This window comes from Hippichthys cyanospilos, chromosome 10 (genome assembly GCF_059441005.1).
Source record: "Hippichthys cyanospilos isolate Australia breed blue-spotted pipefish chromosome 10, RoL_Hcya_1.0, whole genome shotgun sequence".
NCBI lineage: Eukaryota > Metazoa > Chordata > Actinopteri > Syngnathiformes > Syngnathidae > Hippichthys > Hippichthys cyanospilos.
In genome coordinates, this window is record NC_142378.1 from 9,273,649 (window position 1) to 9,296,530 (window position 22,882).

General features: G+C 38.4%; 1 protein-coding gene across 20 annotated transcripts in view; it reads right to left on the bottom strand.

The window, feature by feature from the left end:
- adgrl2a (adhesion G protein-coupled receptor L2a) overlaps nt 1–22,882 on the bottom strand; it is a 119,173-nt gene that overhangs the window by 80,069 nt on the left and 16,222 nt on the right. For all 20 annotated transcript variants that reach the window (XM_088425272.1, XM_088425269.1, XM_088425253.1 and 17 more), the window contains exon 2: nt 16,327–16,494. In XM_088425272.1, coding sequence (XP_088281398.1) covers nt 16,327–16,390 — 64 coding nt within the window. In that variant the 5' untranslated portion in view covers nt 16,391–16,494. The remainder of the gene's footprint in view (nt 1–16,326; nt 16,495–22,882) is intronic.

Genomic DNA, 22,882 nt, shown 5'->3' on the forward strand with positions numbered 1-22,882 from the left:
TTGTTTTTTTTTTTTCCCTTGCCACCAGTGACACACTGCGTAACGTCTGCAAGAAAACAGTGGTGCAAAAATGGTTCCAGTGGAGTTTTGAGATGGATATTTTTGGTCAGAAAAATATGTGAGTCTGAAATTTGGTCGACCGACCTGCCATGGGAATGACAAACACGATTTAAAAGCCTAGTGTTTGTTCCAGTGTATGTATTTATTTATTTATTTATTAACACTCATAGTTCCATTGCTTAACCGTTTTTAAAGAACAAAACGGCACATTAGTATCAAAGCTTTGGACTTTTTATTGCATGTTTCTTCTGATATGATAAAAGCCATTTTCACAGTGAGGCAAATTGTCATTTGTAAAATAAATAAATAAATAAAAGCTGATATTTGATTTCTCTTTCATGAAGGTGTTTATTAGTGCAATATTGCTTGTGAGAGTAAAATCAAATATGATCATTGAATATTGCCAACACCAGGAAACGTTCACAAAAAAAGTTTTTAAAGAACAAAACGGCACATTAGTATCAAAGCTTTGGACTTTTTATTGCATGTTTCTTCTGATATGATAAAAGCCATTTTCACAGTGAGGCAAATTGTCATTTGTAAAATAAATAAATAAATAAAAGCTGATATTTGATTTCTCTTTCATGAAGGTGTTTATTAGTGCAATATTGCTTGTGAGAGTAAAATCAAATATGATCATTGAATATTGCCAACACCAGGAAACGTTCACAAAAAAAAAAAAACACTTGTAAAGACACAGAGGTAAAAGCATGATGATCGTGGAAAGTGGAAGACGACGAGGCAAAAAAGCAGCAAGGAAACAAGTGTTTGAATCTCATTTGTATTCTCCACCAGCCAACTCCCTCCAGTTCATTTACATCTCTTGCTACTTCCATAGCAACAGCAGGGGGGCTATCAAGAGCATCTTTGATATAGGTACATGACTGTGAAATAGATGTTGTCATTTCTCTGCGAGGATACAATTTTGGTGTTACCAAGAAATGAACCCAGTTGGATACTTTTTACCAACCACTTCCACTTCTCCATCCAGCTTTTGAGAGCAAAAAGTCGGAAATGCTCTCAGCTAAATCTGGCATTTCTTTTAAGTATCAAATTATGTTATATTAAATATTCCTCGCAGAAACAGCATGGTTGTTTAGGTTGTGTATATTTATTTTCACAAATACAGTATAATTTAGAAACAGTACTATTTCTTTTTACGTTGCTGAAATCTTGCTAGTGATAGAAACATAATACTAAGAAAATACACAGCATGGTGAAACACTTGCGTGTAAATCAACCTTTAGGCCTAATTAAGCTCAATGGGGCTCATCAAGGTCATAAATCCCCCCTTTTTTTCATAATGCATTATTGACTTGCCATCATCAGCACATGTCGGCTGGCTGCACTCACACAAGAACACACTGTCATCTCACCGTCTAATATCGGTTCGCCCTGGGGCCAGCCAGTGTGTGTGTGTGTGTGTGAGAGAGAGAGATAGAAAGGGTGAGTGCTTTTTAGGCCATTGAAAAAAAGCAAGGACACGTTCTTGTAATGAAATGGCTGCAATGACCATCAAATATGTCACCATGTGCTGTGATCCTTAGCAAATATAGCAAATAGACAACCAGTATGTTTTGGCGATTATTTTGCACTTTTTTTTTTCTTTCTCAAGTATTTATTTTTTTAAAGATTGTAGTTGTAGGAAGGAAGTGAACCAATGGGTCATTCTTAAAGAGAAATGCATAAAACAGCTCCTGCAAAGATGAATCCGCTCTTTCACGGAGAGCAGACACTTTTGACCTCATTATGCTGCCTTATCACTAACAATATTTCACTTTATATTCAGTAAGTTTAAATGCGATAAGGATGTCAGCCATATTTTCTTCGAAAGACTTTTGAAATTGGATTGGGGATGTGTTCGCCAGCTCACTGCCACTGTTTCCATTACAAATGATGAAAAAATAGACTCATATTCGTCGAGCGCCTCGAACTGGGTTCACTCTCTGCTCCAATGAAGCGTTTGATGCTCCTTGATTCAATAAGGAAACATTTCCCAGTGGGTCACCAGTGGCGGCACACACAAATGAGAGAGGTCCATCTGCTTGCTTTGCATTCCCCAAGTGCACTTCCTCAAGTAGGACCACAGCGCCTGTTTCCTTAGCTCATGTGGATGCATTTGTGCCATATTATTCAGCTAGTGTTTCGGGTGACCCCCACCTGCCATTGAGGTCTGCTAACCAGTCCGATGACAGCACTGTTACCACACCTGATTCAACTTGCAGTCTAGACATCAGGCTTGCAGCCTCTTAGCTATGAGAGGTTGTTGTGAAGCAAATAAATAAATAAATAAAATTCTTCGTTGTTGTTAGTTATTGCTATACAACAGATCTGTCATGTAGCAGCATTGTTTGTGTATTTTAATGACCATGCTGACTTTTTAAAACTGGCTCCTTCAGATCAAGGATTTGTTGTGTTTCTTTTAATCTTGTGTCCTCTTTTTTATGGTCAATATTAATCTGTTATGTACAAAACAAGGTCATTCGCTGTATGCCATCAAAAATGATCAGGTTTTAATTAAATTCATTCGAGACTGCATGTAGCTTTGAAGCTAACGCCATATGAAAACCTGACAAACAACTTCACCATCAATTCATGGTTTAATATGCCCACTGTTAAAAATCACGATAATTTATTTAAGTCATTTTCAGTGATTTTTTTTTTTTTTTTTTTAAACTTTGTAATAGTGGGCTTCCACTTACCAATTTTCATTCTTGGACAAAAAACTGGAACTTGTCATTTCGATCCAATAGTGCAAGATGGTAATCTTTTCTAGCCTTGACCTTACAACATAATAACCACATTTGATAAGATAAGATTTTTTTTTTTTTTTTTTTTTTTTATGATGATACAACAAAAACAGCATTCAAAATATGTTTTTTCAGCCAATTATCTAGCAACCAACACAAAACATTTTGGGAAGGAAAAAAAAAAGGACTTAAAAAAATGGTGCCATCTGTGTCAGATGTATTAAACTTTTGAACTACATTTATTGTGGTATCTCCAGGCGTATTTTATTCAGACACTACTGAAAATAAAATAATGTAATATTATTGAATGTATTTCTGGCTCGTCTGTCAGAAAATTGCGTCACTAATGACAATGTGCATGTGTATAAAACTTAAACTGACAGTGTAAAACATTTTGCAAATAAGTTACTCAAACACAATTTAGCAATATATTGGTTAATGGTCAAATCGTTTCCCTTAATTTGAAAACAAAAATGTACTATTACAGTCAAAGCTTCAAAATTATTTCATTAGGCTTGATAATTCTTGCAGAAACTGTTTTAAAATTGCAAAATACTCCCTGAAATACCTTCACATACCCCAATTCAAGAAATACGGACCTAAAGAATCTAGTCATAGTCTTTTGTGTCAATAGTAACCTTGAAAATTCAGTAGTAGAATATCAGTCTGAGATATGAGCTGTGACTAAAAGTGTCTTAACATGTGAGCAAATTTGAGAAGATAGTGTTCCAAATATTTTAGAAGTCTTCTGATTTGATACAAATGATAAATCATCACAGTCACACTGAAGTCTCTGGTGTAGACAATGACATCTATAAACAAAGGTACAAAACATGTACAAAACCTTTCTGTTTAAGGGAGTTCAGGTTCTCAGTATGTGTGAAAGGGGATTAAGGCTTTTCGCATCCATTCATGGTTTTGCAACTGTTTCCTGCCATCAAACTGTAACAGCAAGGAAAACCTCTTGTTCCCATGTCATGATTTATGAAATGGCTCTCATGACTTGTATTCTCTTTTTGGTTCAGTTCAGAATGATTTCTGTTTTTTTTTTTTTTTAATGTGGTATGCATGTGATCATTCAAAATTAAGAGGAAGCAATACAAAGAAATAACAACCCCACCAAGCAGAGCCAGTATTAGTTTGGACATTTATCTCAGTTAATTAAAAATGACTTACTCTATTGGTATTGATTTGTAATGTTTCCACATGGGAAACCTTGGATTGGTTTTCTTTAGTCAATAGTTTACTTTAGGGGCTTAAGAAAAGAGAGCCAAGCCCTTGGCATATGGACACACTTAGAGGTCATAATGACTCACAAGGTCAAATGTTGAGTCGCACGGGGTCAAGACGTAGTCGTCTGTCACAGGACAAATGGTCTGGGCTGACAAGTTAAAGCTGACAGCAAGCAAACCAGAAATTCACGACCTCTTTGTTTAAATGGTGACTTTTGAAAATAGGATAATGAGCTAAAACAACTTGCTTTCATACACAGCCCATGCAACTTGGATTAAGACTAATGTAACGTTTTATATGAATACATGAATGCCAATAGTATTACCAAGCATTTAGGCTGTAAAACGTGTTGGAATGATTGACTTTAATCTTCTCAACTATGTTTCATTGTTTTGATGTAAATGGAGTCGAAGTTGAGAGCACTACTTGTAGCTCAGGCCAGCAGATGTGCTTTTGAATCATCCTCAATGAGTGTTACTTAAAGAAGGCAACGTGACAAGTATGGGAATATGAGCGACATCTCTGCAGACCTTCGCTCTGACACAGTTACTTAAAGCAGCATCAAAACTGGAGTTCAGGGCATTCGGAACAAGATTCTCAGATCCCTTTACAAACGCAAACACAAGATAAAAAGGAAAACAATTATTCTATTTATGCAAAATTCATTTTCCAAGAGTTACTTGAGGACTTATTTTTCCAACGCCCATTTATTTCATGTGCCTAGGAAACTACTTAACAAGCATCACAAATGGGAACTCAGACTTCCTCCAAAAGGCGCTGGATCTAAATCCTTTATTATATTTACGATCCCAGTCCCACCACCCTCGTTTACAGGAGCCTCAACTGGATTTATAGCCGCTCTAAATCAGGACAAAGGAAAGCAAAAGGACAAAGAGGACACTGGTAAATGTAAGCAGCAATATCTTGCATCAAAATCTCAATAAATAAACTGCAAAAATTACTAAAATGTGTCTTTCGGGTGCATTATGATCTTTTAGAAGAACGTAAAATGAATGGATTGCACTTTAACATACTTCAAAATTCCTTTCATCTGGATTGAAATGAAAGCTCCCTTTGAACACTTGCCTGGATTAACCAGAACAGCTCATGTTACGGGGGAAATTTAGTTGTTTCATAAAATGCTATCTACATATCAAGCTCGCAAGACGAAACACTTGTATCTCAAAATATTTCAACATTTTAATGTATAGAAATGGCAATAATCGATTTCTGTCCTACAAATAAAGCAGCAAAAATGTTTGTAACTAGTGCTTTGTAATGGTAAAAATATACTTCATAATATTGTGCGTTATAAAATATACCATTATAAAAATCTAATGAAATTAAGCAATTTTTGTCAAAACTTTTTCAATGGCCACCTAAGGGTGGCCACCTAAGACATTCAATTATATGCTGATACTCAGCTCTTTTCACGAGTTCTCAGTACGGTAGTAATACATTTTTTCTAGCCGCTTCTCCTCACTAGATTTGCTGGCTAGCTGGTGCCTATCCTAGCTATCTTCGGGCAGTGGGGTGGGGGGGGGGGGGGGGGGGGGGGCAAGAATATTGCAATATGGCAAGAATATTCATATTTACTTCAAGAGAACATATGAATGCATGTTAGAAGTTTTATATTAGTTTCATCCATGTGCTGCTCCTCTGTTTGGATATCTGTTGCTTAATGATAGCAACACTGCCAAATACATGCTAGTTGTTAGCCCATGGTTTTTTAATGGTAACATTAGCATATTAATATGCAATATGCAGCAACAACAATCGTTGAAGACTGTCCTGGTGACGACCAGTGAAAACTGCAACTCCATGAGATGTGAATCTGCAGTCTAGTCACCTTAAAATTCCAAAGTAATACAGTAGCAAAGAGGAAACTCAGCTTTACTTGTCCTTTGACCAAATGAGCTAGTTCATTGGCGGTCCCGAAGCCTCCATGCTGTTTCCGCTTTGAAATACCATCTACTGGATAATCAAAAACATTCTCCTCATCTGCCTCTTCCACAGAGCATTTGATCAGCAATCATATGGCGCTTGATCTGCATTTTTTTCAATGTCCCCAGAACTTTTTTTCAAGTGGGTGATAAGTTGTATTTATTTCACTAGAAATGTTCTTTCATGAGATACTGCAGAATAATGTGTTCAAGATGATAAATGTGAGTTCTGGATTATAATTAGACAAAGAGAGCAGCTTTAAAAAGAAAGCATAGCAATGATGATTTTAAAGTCTGCTGTAAAAGTTCCCAATGTCTTCTAGTTCCATATTAAAGCTAAGCAACAAAACAACATTTGTTCTATGAACTGTGGTTGTTTTTCCCTTGGAGATTTGTCATATATCTTCTCTTGCATTTGAGATTCACAGAAAAGGCTCCATGCGAGATAAAAATGTTTTTAAGATTGCTGCGAATATATTTATAAGGAACCCGCATGATTCTGTCTGAGCCAGAACAAAATGAGACAAAGCATGAAGGTAGAATACAAGGCAGACGAGGAAAGGATGAGGGTAGCTGACTAATCAAGAGCCCCAGAGATCCCGCCCAGCGAGGGCCTTCTGCGACTTGCTTGAATGGCCATTATCCACAAGGATCAGCTCAGTGAAAGGCAAGTAAAGGTAAGCATCTCACAAACACTGGAAACTCTGAAACTGAAGCAGTCTCCTTGTTTGACCGGAGGAGGCATGGCTCAGTGGTAGATTGGTCGTCTCCCAACCTGGAGGTTGTGGGTTCCGTCCCCTGGTCATTGTGACCATGCCGAAGGGTCCTTGAACAGGACACCGAACCACCACTGTTGCGGTGTGTCATCAGTAGGTAAGTGAGTAGTCAGTGTAAAGTGGTTTGAGTGTCTAAGGTAGAAAAACACTATATGTGCAAGTCTTTTAATAAAGGAATACATTAGAGCTGTAGCTGAACTTTGACAAACAATTTTGCCTTGTAAAAAAGCCAAAAAAAATAACCCACACGCATTTATTTCATTAACTAGAGAACAACTCAGGAAAAGTGGAAAGGATCAAGGTATCTTTGCGTCACCATTTGTAATGTCCTTGTTATAACACATGGTGATGAGAAAATATGAAAGGTAAAAGAAAACAGTGCTTCCTGCAACAAGAGTGATTGAAGGTGACTGAAGACAGCCAATTAAAGATTCTTGTCAAGGTTTCTTCTGCATGAGTACAAAAGGCAGTCCTAACACTGGTTGAAAATCCCAATCACTGAAGATAAGGTTCAATTTGCCATCGCATGGTTTGAAATGATAATACCTGGCTTGCTGGTGTGTGAGGGCAGGATGTGGAAAAATGAAAGGGAAGATGGGGAAACAAGCAACACGGGACATTTTGGTCATAATGGAAAATATGACAAATACTTTAGGTCAGTGCTTCTCAATTATATTTTGCAAAGCACCCCCTAGGAAAAAGAAAACATTTTGCACCCCACCCCCCACACATACACACTTGAGTTTAAGATTATTATTGATAAAAATTGTATAAGTACAGTATATGTAAAAGTGTATCCTATGCAAGAAAAAAAAAGTTAACTACTTTTACTTTTTTTTTTTTGTTTATACAAGTTACGGCTTAGTCTAAAACTGAATCGAAAAAAACAAGTGCATCAAAGAACCTGATAGTTAAAAAAAAAAAAAAAGTACCAATCCTTATTGTATTGCAGATATACTTAACATAGCAAAACCAAATCCCTGGGATCATCCCCAGTAGTATAAAAATAGCTCATCGTAAACAATTTCAAACTATTTTTAAATTGTATGAATTCAAAAAATTACAATAACTTATTACAATCCGTCCCAAAGTGGCCCCAAGTCTCTCGACTTGGACAGCTGAAACGCTACGCATTGTGTGCGGATTTTTTTCCCCCCCAAAGGATTCTACCAATTCATCCATCCATTATCGTAACAGCTTATCCTCACATGGGTCGCAGATGTACTGGAGCCTAACCCAGCTGTCTTAGGGCAGTAGGTGGGTTACACTCTGAACTGGTTATCAGCTAATCACACCTAACACACATGTATACACGCAACCACACCAAAGGGTAAATGGGAGTGAGCAATTTTTCTACCATGCATGTTTCTGGAATGTAGGAGGAAACCGGAGTGCCGACACTGGATAACACACAAACTCCATACAGGGTGGCCATAGCCAGAAACAAACCAACAACTTCTGCACTGTAAAATGGACGAGATGACCAGTCTAGACTACCTTGGGCTGGGTTTCAGGTTTCACAACAATAAAGCATATTTGGGCAACAATTGTGGAAAAGTGTGGTCTACGTTACAACTTTTAGTAATGAAAAAAAAAAAAAAAAAAGAATCAAACCTATACTGCAGCCTACTGAATCAACTAGTTGGCTCAACCCAATCGTAACATTACCTCTCGGTAGCCAGGTGAAAGGAGGTCTGTTTGGGTTGGGTGCAAGTATGTCAGCACTTTGCAATGCTCTGCATGACAAACACCAACCTGGGGCCAGCTGTGACAAAGCACTAATCCAACAAAATCCCTCCTTCCTTTGCTGAAAATCCTAATGAGGATTTGAAGTGCTCAGCGGGGAGGAGACCCAGAGGCTGTGGCTACACCTTGCCACTGCTCATTGTCTTCTTATCTCCAAGCCTGCCTGGTGATGAAAGAGACATGACAGCACGGTGGGCCAACGTACACAAGGCCCCCCACGCCTGACTGGCTCCACGGGGATCCTACATTCAACCGTCGGCCACAAACAACCCCAATGACAGCAAGCAGAAGAAAGGGAGACAAAACTGCTTTTCAGAAAGTTCCATGTAAATGGGACACAGTGAAAATTATCAGCATTCACATTGTTCTGCATAATCCATTATAAACATTGTATTTTGCATGCCAAGCTTAACCGTGTGATTCATTTGGAGATCCACATGAATTCAACACTGAACTACTTGTTTAAGGATCTATATCCTCCAATCTGACATCGGAAGTTGGGAAGAATCCGGGTGTTAATATGCGTTGATTCATCGACGCACAGGGCGAAACCAGAAAGCGATGAACGCGGATAAGGAGTTATCGAAGGAACGCCTTGACAGTTTCGTTGTTTGTACGTCATCCCAGCACACAATGCTGTCTAGACGAAAGAAGAAACGATGACCTTGTCACTCAGGTGCAAGAGATTGTAATTGCATTGCGTGGAAAGCTCCAGTAAGGGAAGACACGGTCACGTAATTGGATATACGGTCGGATCTATGTCATCATTGCACGACGCTGTGTCCAGAGTGTGAGCGCTCCGCGTAAGACTATCATGATTGAAATACATCGCAGAATGTTTACATTTAAAAATCCCGCACCCTGTGAACAGCTTTCCGGTTGGCTTTTCCTAACATTGAGGAGTAGAGAGTCCTGTTGGCGATGGTACGAAGAAATATTAATTCTCACATATGTGGAGCGGGTACTTAATTAGTAAGTGTCCTTGCCATGTGCTTCCAACAATGTTCCAGTGTGATGTGTCGACGATTCTTCCAACGCCCTCGTCAGTTTGGTGTATTATGGTCATTAGTCCTACCCATAAAGCATATTTTCAATGTTCTGGTTGCTATCATGTTTCAAGCGTTTCACCAATTTTCATGAATCTATATTTATCTAAGTAATTTTCTTTATCATGGAGGTTAGGGTTTACCTGACCACATTTCGACTTCAACTTTCAACAAAAGCTTGCTGTAAATCGTGAATGAAGTCTAAGCTCTTGGAACACAGTGGTTCTTTTATTGTCTTTTGTATTTGGGAAAATGTTGGGTTCCACAAATGGTTGTTTGACTGATAGTGCTATGCTTGCTTTATTTTCCCGGAGAAAAAAAATCGCTTGGTGAAAAAAAGGAAAAATAACACAGGGAGTAGCAGAATAACAGAACACACACAGCTTCTCCTGAGGGGAAGACATTGACTGGATTTTTGGAAATATTTTGGCTTTGTTTTAATGGGCTTACTCGTATATAATACATTTGGAACCCATTTTATGACCAATTTCAAGTTTGCTTGAAGCCAGCAGATATAACCATCCAGAGAAAATTGTGGCATGGCAGTGGGTGGTGCAAGATGGTGTTCTTACAGGTTCTGGCTCACATTAAACCCTCAGCTTTTACTTCCAGTAATTACATTTTGGAACACCGTGATTGTCTATTTCACTCCATTCACTTTGAGATTAAGGTTTAAAGCCTCTTCTCCTTTGCTGTCACGTGATCCAAAAAAAAAAGGACTTTTAAAGGTGCCCTTGTCTATTGCCCTTGAGAAATTTCAAGTTGTTCAAACAAATCAAGCAGTGAAAAAAAACAGGTCGTTGGGGTAAGGGATTATGAGGGAGAAAAAAATAAAAATAAAATAAAAAGCTTGCGCCTAAAAGTTTGTATTTTTAAGCACAACTTTTAAGCAATATTATTTACATGTTCCTCAAGTCAGAGACATAACTGGCCTCAGAATAAAAGCAGAATATGAAAAGAAAAACACACAATTATAGTTGTATAACACAGCGTGGCCTAGTTTACAATGATTTTCAAAAAATCCTATTTGTTTTGTTTGTAGCTTTTAAAGCCAACATGTTATTTATCATCTGCTCACATTTTTTTTTGTTCTTATTGTTAGTTGGAAAAGTTGAAAAGTGACAAAGTTAGCAATACAGTGAGCACAGAAACGGAAAACATTTTTGTCTTGATTGATTCTCAGCTGTGCGTCTGACATGTCACAATCCCCCTTCTCCTTGACACAGAAACATTGCTCCACTCTGTAATTCGAAAAATCCAAGGCGAAGCCTTTGAAGAGAGTGCACCGCTCATGCTAAATGTGAATTGTTATTCACTTGCTGATGCCGACAAATCCGCTCAGCTTGACTAAATAACACCGCAGACTTGGGAGACGGGCTAATAATGTCCCACAAAAGAAAATCATCGCTGCATTACACGTTATCAAAAACATTACGGTATTTCTTTGTAAATGACGCCCTCGGCTGAATTTGTTCAGGTAGCCATGGTAACGGTCACAGAGGACGCAGCTACAACAAAGAAAATGATACTGCAAAAAATACCAAACTTGAGTGACTTTTGTGACAAGACATATGATTGCTTCCAAATGAATGCTTCAAAATGAAACCTTTTTGGGTAAACTAATTTGTGCTGCAACAAATTGGCGGCCCCAAATTAAACAGTACAAATCAATTACACAATATAAGCTATATTAATATGGGAGATGTTGTTTGAAGTTGTATTTTACATATCTTCAGACTTTAATGACACCCTATCCAACACAATAAAACAAAATAAAAACAAGAATTAATTAGTGCAACAATACTTCAGATTACATATAAGCAGAGTTTAGGCAACACAAGTTAATCAATGTTGTTAATTTCAACTAATTTAGCAGTATGCTGCAGATATTGTGTAAGACATTTATCTTGACACAGGGTTTATCTTGTCTTTCATTTGTTTTTATGTAATCTTGTTTCATTTCCGTGTGCTTTCTATACAAAATGTGTGCGTAACATGTATGGATAAAACTACGGTATTCATTTTATGTAATGGAAAAAAGATACTGTGCCAGAAAATGTTTGCATATAAGACAAAATGCAGTTATTGTAGAATAAAATTACCTACTTTATGATAACATTTTGTGTCTGACAGCATCAATAATTCTCTACCATCTGTACAAATAAGGCCACACTAGAGAAATTGCCATGTAAACAGCATTGTCTGAAGACCTCGCTATGTGAGCGATTGTCAACAAAAGAAAAACAAGGGCGTTACACAAATCACTCTAAGAGGTCTTACAATGGAAATTTCTGTGGCAAAGAAAACTAATGTCTTTTTATATCATAAAGTAAAAAAAAAGTGAATTACAAATTGTAATCTACCTTTTGGGAAACGGAGTCCCTCATTTTGACACATTTGAACATCGAAAGGAAAGGTGTGATAAAGGTGAATGTTGTACTCTAATATTTACACAAACTACATTTTTTATCAACTTTAAATATCATTCTGAGACAATAAATGCATGTTTTCCAAAAAATGAGTTAGCATTGTGATTTGTCAAGAGGCAGCCCAACAAGTTAGTGTGTCACTTGGCGGCTAAAGAATGACAAATGCAGTGGTGTTGCGAAATCTTGACTTTGAGCCTTAAGTATGGGTCAAACCTGAGCTACAAAGACATTGACCCCTCCCACAATGCAATGCTTGAAATGTCCTTTGTGATACCCTATCTGTCTGGTAAACGCCCATGTCATCTTCACACACTACTTTGTGCTAAAGGCTTTCTAAGGAGATACAGAGGCAATTAGTCTAAATCCTGAAGCAATAAAAACACAGATGACTCATCTGCAACTACTGACCTCATAAATAAACATTTAAGTGTCAGTATAGGTTATCTTGACCGGATATAAAAAAAAAAAAAAACTTGTGAGTCTGGTAATTGAAATGTTAAAAAAACTGTGTGATGAAGAATTCAACAGTTGTGAACAGAAAGGCAAATAACTAATATATCAATGTCGGAATGTCTTGTCAGACAATGCTGTTTCAGCATAGCTAGAAATGTTGCCTTTAGATTTGTATAAAAACCACCCAATGACCGTATGAGTAGTACCAAAAAAAAAAAAAAAAAATGGCCAATGACTTACTGCACAGTGAGATCTGAAATAAAATTCTGGGGTGAACTGTACTTCCAAAAAAGTGAACATAATGAGTGAAAAATAGAATTGTAGTTGCAGTAGGTACTCCGTAAACCTTTAGGCAAAATTCTGCATTTTAAGTTTCAAAGGATGGACAATTGCTGCATTTAAACATGTGCCTATATTGAAGTACAATAATAAAAATAACTAATGTTATGTTATTGCACTGTAAACGGTATGTTATTGCAATTAATATGAAGTGTTCTTTTTTTTGTTTGTTTGTTTTAACAAGTGCAATACAACCTCCGGTGCAAACTGAAACCCATGAAACAAAAAATAAGTTAAAGGAAAGGAAAGCCCATTGCATATTTTACAACAATCTGTTACATTCAACCCCACCAGTCTAACCACAGTATGATACATAATTTGTTTGTGGAATATGAATTAAACTGCAAAATTTTATGAATCTCAGTGGCCGATCATTTTGCCACTTGCTGCCAACTAAAAATGATATCACAGTTGCACAGGGAATGACCAATCAAGGCTCACCTTACAAATGTCACATGACCAAACACAGAAAACTGGTGAGCTATGATTAGCTGTTCCCTAAGCCCAGAGCAACTGCGATGGTATTTTTAGTGGAAAAATGGCTGACGCCTGACACTCTGTTAAAACTTGATTCGTTTACAGTACTGCAGATGCAATATCAATCAAAATTCTATGCTAAGACTAATGAGTTTACCTAGAACAACAACAAAAAAATATGTATGATTTTTATTCTTAACATGTTCCTTTTAAATCGACCTACATTGTAGTCAGATGTCTGAAACTAATGCTATTCATGTGTCTGTTAGGTCTGCAGTGCAGATATATACACACACATTTTCTTTCATAGATAAGAAGGGGACAGGAATATAGGATGAAAGCCTTGGGATGACACTGAACCAGCTGTGCAAATACAGATGAAAGACGTGTATACACGTCCAACAGACATACCCGTTTGGGAATGATGAGACATACATTGTAATTGGAGGTCACAACACAATCCCCTCCAGCAAAAGGAATAATGTTGTGTATGTGACGGTCTTCCTTCCGAATACAAACTTTAAACTATTTACAACATTTCACTAACTCATTTAATTCAATTATAAAAATGCATTAAAAAGATATTAGGCATAGACGCAGTTTAATGAAGCGTGTGGACTTGGGGATATTGTTTGTAATGAACTGTTTCAGAGCTGATCTCTGTAGCTGAGATGGGAAACGGAACTGACATGAGGGGGGAGGAAATATAAACTAACATAAATGACAAATGTTATCAATATCCTAACCAAGTGCTCATTATTTAATAGCTTTTGCATATTTCTATTTAGGGGTTGCGGCTAGAAGTGCTGCGCATTAAACAAGTACCACGTTTGAAAATATGACAAAAGTTAGAGTCTAGAACTCCCATGAAACTTTTGTGAAGTCCTCTGTTTAGCTTTATGCATGTGTGTCGGCGGTAATACAATTTTGAAAATGCAACGGGTTGCCATATCGAGACACAACTACATCCACAAGTGTCACTGAGTGGAAATTGAAGCCACACAGCCTGCATGGAAGTATGGAGTGTAAACCACATACTAGGTCTGAAATTTACACAAGTTCTATTGTTAGTTTTCTGGTTTTGTTTATGATTAGTATTTATTTTTTTTAAAAAGGTTGCCATTGATTGAGGTTGCCCATCTTGCAAATAATACTTACTGTTTACATGTCGGTTTTACACGTCAGAGCAGAGGAATGATGCTTTAAGAAGTACTGTTATTAAGATCAATATTAAATGATCATTATATCAGCTCTGAGCACCCCTAATTTCACAAATATGCTACTCAGAAAAATAAATAAACACAAGGACACACAATTTCCATTTCCTTGAAACATTTAGGAATTCCGCTTGAGAAGCTCAACAGTTTAAAATCAGCTCAGTGAGGCACTTTAACCTGTGTGCAGTGTGTATTTGGTCCAATCCTTTGATCAAAGGCATTTCACAACAAAGGGTAAGCATAGAAAGAAGAAACTAGGGAGCTGAAATTTGACCCAGATGGCGACAACATTTTTAAAATGACACACTAAATATCATGCTACCAGTAGTGTGGCATCCCTTGGGTAAAATATTGTAAAATTCATGTAGAAGAAAATGAACCCAAAATGACAAAAAAACTGCATGTGTTACGCACCATATTTTCAGTAAGTTATGTCTTGTACAATTGTACAAACATTGTTGCCTGGGTTGCTAATCATTTACCAGTCAAAATAGCCTAAAATACAGAATTCATCAATAATAATAATAATAATATGGATATATTATTGTTTTTATTATTATCAATAATAATCATCATCATAATAGCAAACCCATAAAACTGCAGTGTTAATTGTGATGTGGTCTAAAATTCTGGCGCACCCAATTTTTCGCTGGCGCACCCAAGAAAAAAAGATAGTCTGAAGCCCTGTATACTCTATACAGTAAGCCCACATATATACTTTGAAAAAAATGCATGTATTTTTTTCTGTTCATGTGTGGCCTTAGAGTACAGCCTTGCACTGCATTTAAGATGTAGCGCAAGGTAAGAGCTGCAAGCTCTCTCGGATCCAAACTATCCCCATTTGCTCTAGGTGTAGGCGCATTATAAGCCTGGAAAATTGCAAGCTCTTATCGCCGCATGACGTGAGACGTGAGATGATGTATGTTGCCAGAATTGATGAAACTCTGCTTCCCAGTGTTTGCCAAAGCCACTGAAGCTGAAAGGAGCCACACACTCCACTTCTTGTGTGACTAAAAATCCAAGCCAGATGACACAAACTAAAAACAAATTGGATATTAAGATTCGACACGGGTGTTTTGTGTGACATCCTGCAATCATTATTTTTCCAAGTCATTTCAATAATTTTATGCTATAGAAGTTCTTCAAAATCCCCCCAAAAAGGGAAGAGTGGGTGAGAACAACAACAGTAGGCACCAAAGAAACAAATCTATAATAGTTCTTCTAATATATTGCGCTAAACAGAAGCCAATTTTTAAAGCAATCATCAATTACTAAAAGTAATGCACCACTATTGCCGTGATTAAGAACTAACAAGTAAGGGAAAGTGTTTATGATATGCAGTTAAGACATATAAATCTGGCCATTAGGATACAGCCGAGACTGATTTAATCACAGCTAAAACGCACCGTGATTAAAACATCGTTTTTTGAAGTGTGAAATCTGTGAGCGCTGGCCACAACGCAGAACATTTCAACCCGAAATTTCTAAATGCGTCCAGCTCTGATGCCACTGGGAACAACTGGCGCTCTCAAGCTGAAAATCTCGGGCAAATCACAATTTGTCTGAGATGTACGGACTAATGAAAGAGCTCCCGAGCATCCCCGTTCGCCAGAGCCTACGGTCCTCAGAGCCACATTACTTAGACATGCACTGTGGGACCTCAGAGGAGCGGCCTGAGCATTACATTTTCATTGCTCATTTGAGAATTCTTAAATAAGTCTATAAGAAAGAAAAGTCCCCACTGAGTGCCTGACTGTCAGGGAGCCTGAAACACTCATTCACAGGTTGATGTAAAATGGCGGTACGAAAACAAAGCGGTCTGTTTTTACAGGCCCAAAGAGTTTTGCGTGCACTTACCCTCAGTGGAGTGGACTTGGGCCAGCATGATGATAAACCAGCACAAGGTGTGTCGTTTCCACATGGCGTCAAGGGTTTGTGGTCTCTTGTAGGTTATCGCGTCGTGACAAAAGGCGTCTGATTAAAAAAGTCCAATCCAAACGCTCTTAGAGATGGTCATCCTCTCACCTGTGGGGGAGCGCACCAAGAGAGAATGTCGGTTCAGCGGTGAAATGGTCGGTAATAAAAGCACACACATTCACCGCAAGTCGCACAGACTGTCAAATAAGCGCATGAGGTTAATAATTGTGAGTAACTGGCAGAAACCGGGTGCAACCAATATTGAAAAACTGACAGAGCCTTCCCACACTGCGACCTATGGGGAAGAGACGTAACACCTTATCAACCCTCCATCTTTTCCTTGCGTTATATTTTTAAAAATCCACATCTATAAATCAATCATAGTCCGTGCCTACCACCCAGAAGCACATATAAAGATTTTAAAGTGATGTTGATTTATTAAGACATCTCAGATTTGGAGTCAACTCTCGCCTGCCGACAGAAAGTTGACACGAGCCCAGAGTGAAAACGCTCCAAATGGAGAGGAAGCGGCCAACTGTGAGCTCAATTGCTTTCTGCATACACGTGCAAAAGAAATACTAAATCAACTGGCGGCAGCGTTAAATGCAAAAATCATACGGCTTAGTGAACGTCAGCCAGCATGTTTTCAGATATCTTCAGCCCATTGAAATAGTGACAGTATATTTAAAGCCCACGGAACCAGTTAAACATCTGCAGTATAATCGCAAGGAACGCTTATGTATGACTTACACTTGGCAGTTTTCAAATGATGGTAGGAGTCTATATTATTTTAACTTTTTACCTTCATATACTATAACTATCTACAGCAGTTATGTATAAGTCACATTGGTGTCATCAATTATAACATATAAATAATTACCATAATATTGTATCCTCAAATATACAGTGTATCGTGAAATTAGTTTGAGGTCATTCTGTCGATGATTGATTCAAAACAAAGCAAATCCCAATTTTCGCAAGAAAAGAACTTGTGCATAAAATTTAAATGGATGTCACAACCTAAAGTCAAGTTTGTTTGAACAAAATAAAAAAAATACATCATAAAATACCTAGCGCAACATAAATTAAGCATACATGTGTTATGAGCCCTGCTATTCACAAGCAATATTTGTAGGCCAGAGCATGAAGAGTGAAACTCCATATTTAATTGACACCTATTGAAATGCATAGAGAGAAAAGCCATGCTACATATTACTTCTTTTTACTTTGGGGCGACCCCTTGAGATGAACCATCTCGTTTTAGAGGAGGGCCAACATACAAAACACTAACCACAACAACAAAACAACACTTGCAGCACACCTCTTCCCAGTTAGATCCCCTAGGGTTCATAAGGGGTAAACAAAGAAATACCAAAAAGAGAAGAAAAAAATAATGAGTGAACCAATCAGCCACACACGGGCTGTAATATTCAACTGTCTCCTAGTAAACAGGAGAGGGGTGAAAAATGGGCATGCTAGTTTAATCATTAGAAATGTTAAAATTATTTGGCTGACATGTTTTTTCTGCCAAACTCAACATCAACATCGACCACACAAAATCCATTGGGCTCAAATTTCTGCAGGTATCAGCAAATCTAAGTTTTGTAATGCATGACAGGAGCTGGAAAAAAAAATCCTTTCAAATTAAGAGAAAATTAATTGGAACAAGAAAATTTTGCTAAACAATGTTGTACATTTTTGTTTTTTAAGGCTGTGCATTATTATTCTGCAAATTGGTGGAAAAAGTGATTCAATGCAATCCAACTTCTGAATAAAATATACTTAAAAGATACCACGGCAAATATAGTTCAAGGGTTCAATAAATCAGACGCGGAAAAATATCTTGCACTGTCAGGGGGTACTTGACTGAAAAAAACATTTCACAGCGGGCCCATTAAATAAAAAGACTGAGGACCACTGATAAATACAAGTCAGTATTTCCCAATACCCGCTTCAGATATTCTAGCCGCGAGTCAAAAAGTAGAATTGTCTTTTCCACCCCAGAGGCACCAGCAAACAAATAAATACTTGAGAGCAAATGGTCAACATGCTTTGTTGTGACTGACCACAAAGTTATCTACATCCCCGCCCTTTCACTCCCAAGCAGGTTTCCTGTCTCCCAGTCCCCACCTCATCCATACCTGTCCCCCCTAGTAGGACTTTGTTTGAATATTTGTTTTTGCTCTTTCACTACAAAAGCAAATGGCCTCCTCCCAAGTCACGGATACAATCGAGGGGCTGCGCAGAGCGAAACCTAATGCCTACCTGCACGTCCAGGCAGACATTTCACACTACCGACAGCTCCCTTTTGTCCGCCTGTTTACATTGCCAGGTTCTACTCAGTCCTCTCAGTTCCATGAAGCATTAGAGAATTTACCAAGGGATGTGGCATCACTTAGGCAACGAGGCACACAGGACCCCATTAGAAACTGTTTTCCCCTCATCTTTTTTTAGCCCGATCAAAAACAGCCATGTCCTTCTTTATGTGTCTGCAACCTTTCTCTGAATGTTAGCCTTCATGCACAACTGAAGCATTCTGCCTGTCGCGTGCAGCCAGAGCTGTAAAACTCGGCCTCCCCTCACTGGAGAATATCCGCTAGCTGCAGAGCGTTTGATCTATTTTGTGTTTGCAAGTTCCCAGACAACTTAGTATTTCACGGGCATGAAAACATGCAGCATGCACACATTAGGCAACAAAGTTGTAATTAAATCCACCATAATCACCTCATCTAATATGACAGTGTGCCTCACATGAGACCTCTAATTTCAGGACCATTATATTGAGGTTAGCGGGAGTACGGGACATGAAATTACTAAATGTTTAGGTGTAGTCAATTGATTATTCGTTTCGTGAATTTGATCACATAAAATGTTTAATTCAACCGTTGCATGTTAATTACATGACCATTTTAAGGGAGTATACAAAGACTCTCTGCCTCTGTCAAAGAAGATTTTTTTTTCAACCCAAGTCCCAGATTTCTTAGTTTGTGCAGATTTTGATCATATTCTTTGTGCTGTGAGAAAGAATAGACCAATGAGTTTGTCTGTGGAAAGACAACAAATAAACACATGCTTAATTCCCTCTTGCATGCCCATTCTAACTTACATGTTAAAAAGTGAGTGGCAAGAAAGAAACTTTTGATGCGGATCTAGATGAAAAGAGAAGACTGAGCATTTATCTACACTTTCTGAATACATTTTAACATGAAGCTAGTAAAAACATGTTCAAAATAGTTCTTATTTCCTGTGTAATCCATGTCGTACCCAGACTTGCAGAGACTAAATGCTTGACCACGGAAGGAATGATCTGTAAATAGTTGTCTGTGTTATACCGGGGACAATAAATCAAATTCATGAAGTTAATTCAGCATTTGAAAAACTGAAGATTTGAAAATGAACTCCACTTGGTGCACATAAAGAAACTTGACAAATAATGCATTTCAAAAGTGAGCTTGTGCTTGAAAACAATGAAAGAATTTGGAAAAATTGATAATGATGGAAATGGATGAAGACACCTTGTTTGTATTATAGAAAATGAAATATCCATTTTTCAAATCATTTTTCATTACGTCCATTCTAGTCATATCTTATACCAAAAATCTAGCTTTCCCGTTCCCTCTGCGACCTCTACTATTCATGCACGGAATCCCAAATAAGTAGTTATGAGACATAAGCATTCAACATATGATGTGCAACATAAAATACTGACGCACTGCAGCTCACGACCTTCAGTGAGGTACGTAGATGGCTTATGATGTTTACATCACAGTATCACCCTCCTTTATTTTTAATAGAAAAGCATGTTAACAAAGAGATTTTCCTGGCTCGGTTGAGATTAATGGGCCGAATTAAAAGCTTAACCTCTAACTCGTCTGGAGTTATCAGGAGAACACCGACAAGTCTTCTGTCAAATCACATCGCCTCCCTTCCACACAGAACCATGTAATAATTCACTCTTTGTATGCCTCTGCGTCTGTATTTCAAACAAAACAACCTGAGAATCACATTACCAGTTTCGAAGGCATCTTTCAGCTGTATCTGAGAGTGTACATGGTCTGTAAACAAACTATTACAGGATCCATATAGACAAATTTTTTTCTTCTGTCATTATCTCGTGGCAGTGTACTCGATATACCTCAATTGTCTGAAGACAACAGACGCCTCTTAACATATCTGCCTCAGAGGATTTGAAGTCCCTCGCCATGAGGTATACAGTATGCAGAGTGTATTTCCCTTGTACACATATATGGCTGTTCCTTGAATCGATTTCTAAGATTCTTGTACTTAATGTATTTTGTCTCATGCTGTGAGTGTTCAACATGCACAGACACCAAAGGCAGAGACCGGAGGGACACTGTCTGGCTGGCATTCTTCTCATTAGGCGCGCCGAAGACTCCCCTCTCAGCTGGAGCTTGCTTTTCTCTCCCCACGCCTTTAAACAGAGTTGCCGCCAGTGATCGTACTCAAAGCCCCCACCACACTGCCATGATCTAAGAACAGGTGTTATAGCGTCTACAGACACAAGCCAGACAGATGATGAAGGGCATCAGCAATAGTGACTTCATTCCAAAAGCACAATCAAAGCACTGATTGGCCAGTTGTTAAATTGATAGGATTGTATTTGCGCTGAGTATTTTTTATGCATGTAGTCGATACGGGCAGATGTTTAAGTATCCTGGAAAATTAAGATGCTCCAGGGGCGTGTAGGACAGACTGTTTGAAAACAAATCAGTTGCGTTTATAGTTAAGCGCAAAACGGGGACTTTAGAAGCTGAGAGGAAGGGGGTGATTAAAAGAGACAGGAGGAGGGCTGATTGAAAAGGCCAGTTTGAAATTTGAATTGTAGGGGAGGGGGGTTGGGGTCTGAAAACAAGAGGCAGATGTGAAAGAATGCATGGTTTCTCCAAGACAAAGGCTTTGGTTGTCCCTTTTGGGCTGTTAGAGGGCCACAGGAGAATAGAGGAAGAGTTGGGTTTTTCTATTAAAAGAGGTCTTGGGAGGGAGAAGGGGGGTTAGGGTTGTCTGAGAATAAAAGGACTCGAGTGGGGGAGGGGATTCGAGTTACAATAAAAAGATTGACAGCTTGCAAGTCTTGCTTGACCCTTGAATTAGCCCCTCAGCTTTCAACAAACCCCAAGAAAGAATTGGGATGTTAATTGTCAGCCAACATCACAGGGATGCAAAATAGGTGAAATACAGGCTTGGACATTCACTCAAATGTAAATCAGAGCCAACAGACCACCACATGTTGAATGGGAAGGTCGTTTCTATCGGTTCTTCCCAACAGTATGCTCAAACATGCATTCATACATAATGTAAGACCCCCCCACCCGCTTATCGCCGATCTCGGAAAGACTAAACTACCCGGGAACTCAGAGCTAAGATGCCCAACTCAGACGCTGCCGCCGAAATGAAAATGCTTCAATATACAGAAGTGATTGTGTCCGCGCTTCGGCATGACTGACGTCCGACTTGAAAGAGGAAATCAGAAAATTCTCACTCCAGAGGGAAGGGATTCGACTGTTGATCAGATGAGTCGAGATCCCCGCTGAGCCCGATATGGGGCAGGGAGGAATCAGGCGTTGACCCCTTCTGCTGAGGGAATGATTGAGAGCAGCTCGCAAATGACATCCACCCAAACGCTGTGTGACTGTTGGTGCCCCTCACCCAAAGCAACGGCCCTGACCGGAGATCACGCAAGGGGAATATCAGGTCAAACTTGTGCGCAGTCAGGACAGAACAGGGTGGGGTGTGGGGTGGCGGTTTGAAGGGAGTAGGGGTGTGGAAGGTGGGACTTTATAAGAGTAGGGGGGAGAAAAAAAAACACAGAAATTAAAACACAAAAACGGGTTTTTAACTGACACTTCCGTATACTATCTTTGCTCATGAATTAAAATTTTACTGCTATGCATACATCACTTTTACAGAAAAATACAATTTCACAACAGAGCCTGTGACAGCAGCATGGTGCTCTTCAGGCTCATTGCTTGCGTGTTTGCACAATTCATCATTTTTATGAGCCACTCAATTCATCGATGAGCTGCGCTCCCCACCGATCAGGACATATGGCTACTAAATAAAGCAATCATGAGTCGTCCATTGGAATAATACAACTATTGGGTGTGTGGAGACAAAACTGGAACATATTTACAAAAGCAAAAAGAAAATCCAGTCCAGGGTGGGTTAAGTGGATGAAATAAAAATAGATTTGGAAAACTGTGTGATGTGACTGTGCCATATTGCCTGCCTGGAAAAAAAAAAAAAAAAAAAAAAAAAAATATATATATATATATATATATATATATATATATGTGTGTGTGTGTGTGTGTGTGTATTTTATTATTTTATTTTATTTATATAAATATGACATCCATAGCCTCGTAAGTATTTCAGTAATGCACTGAAAATCCTATTAGCGCTGTAAGATATCTATACCTGTCCATCCATACGGATTATCGCAAAATGATTCGACACAGCAACAAAGTTGGAATACAGG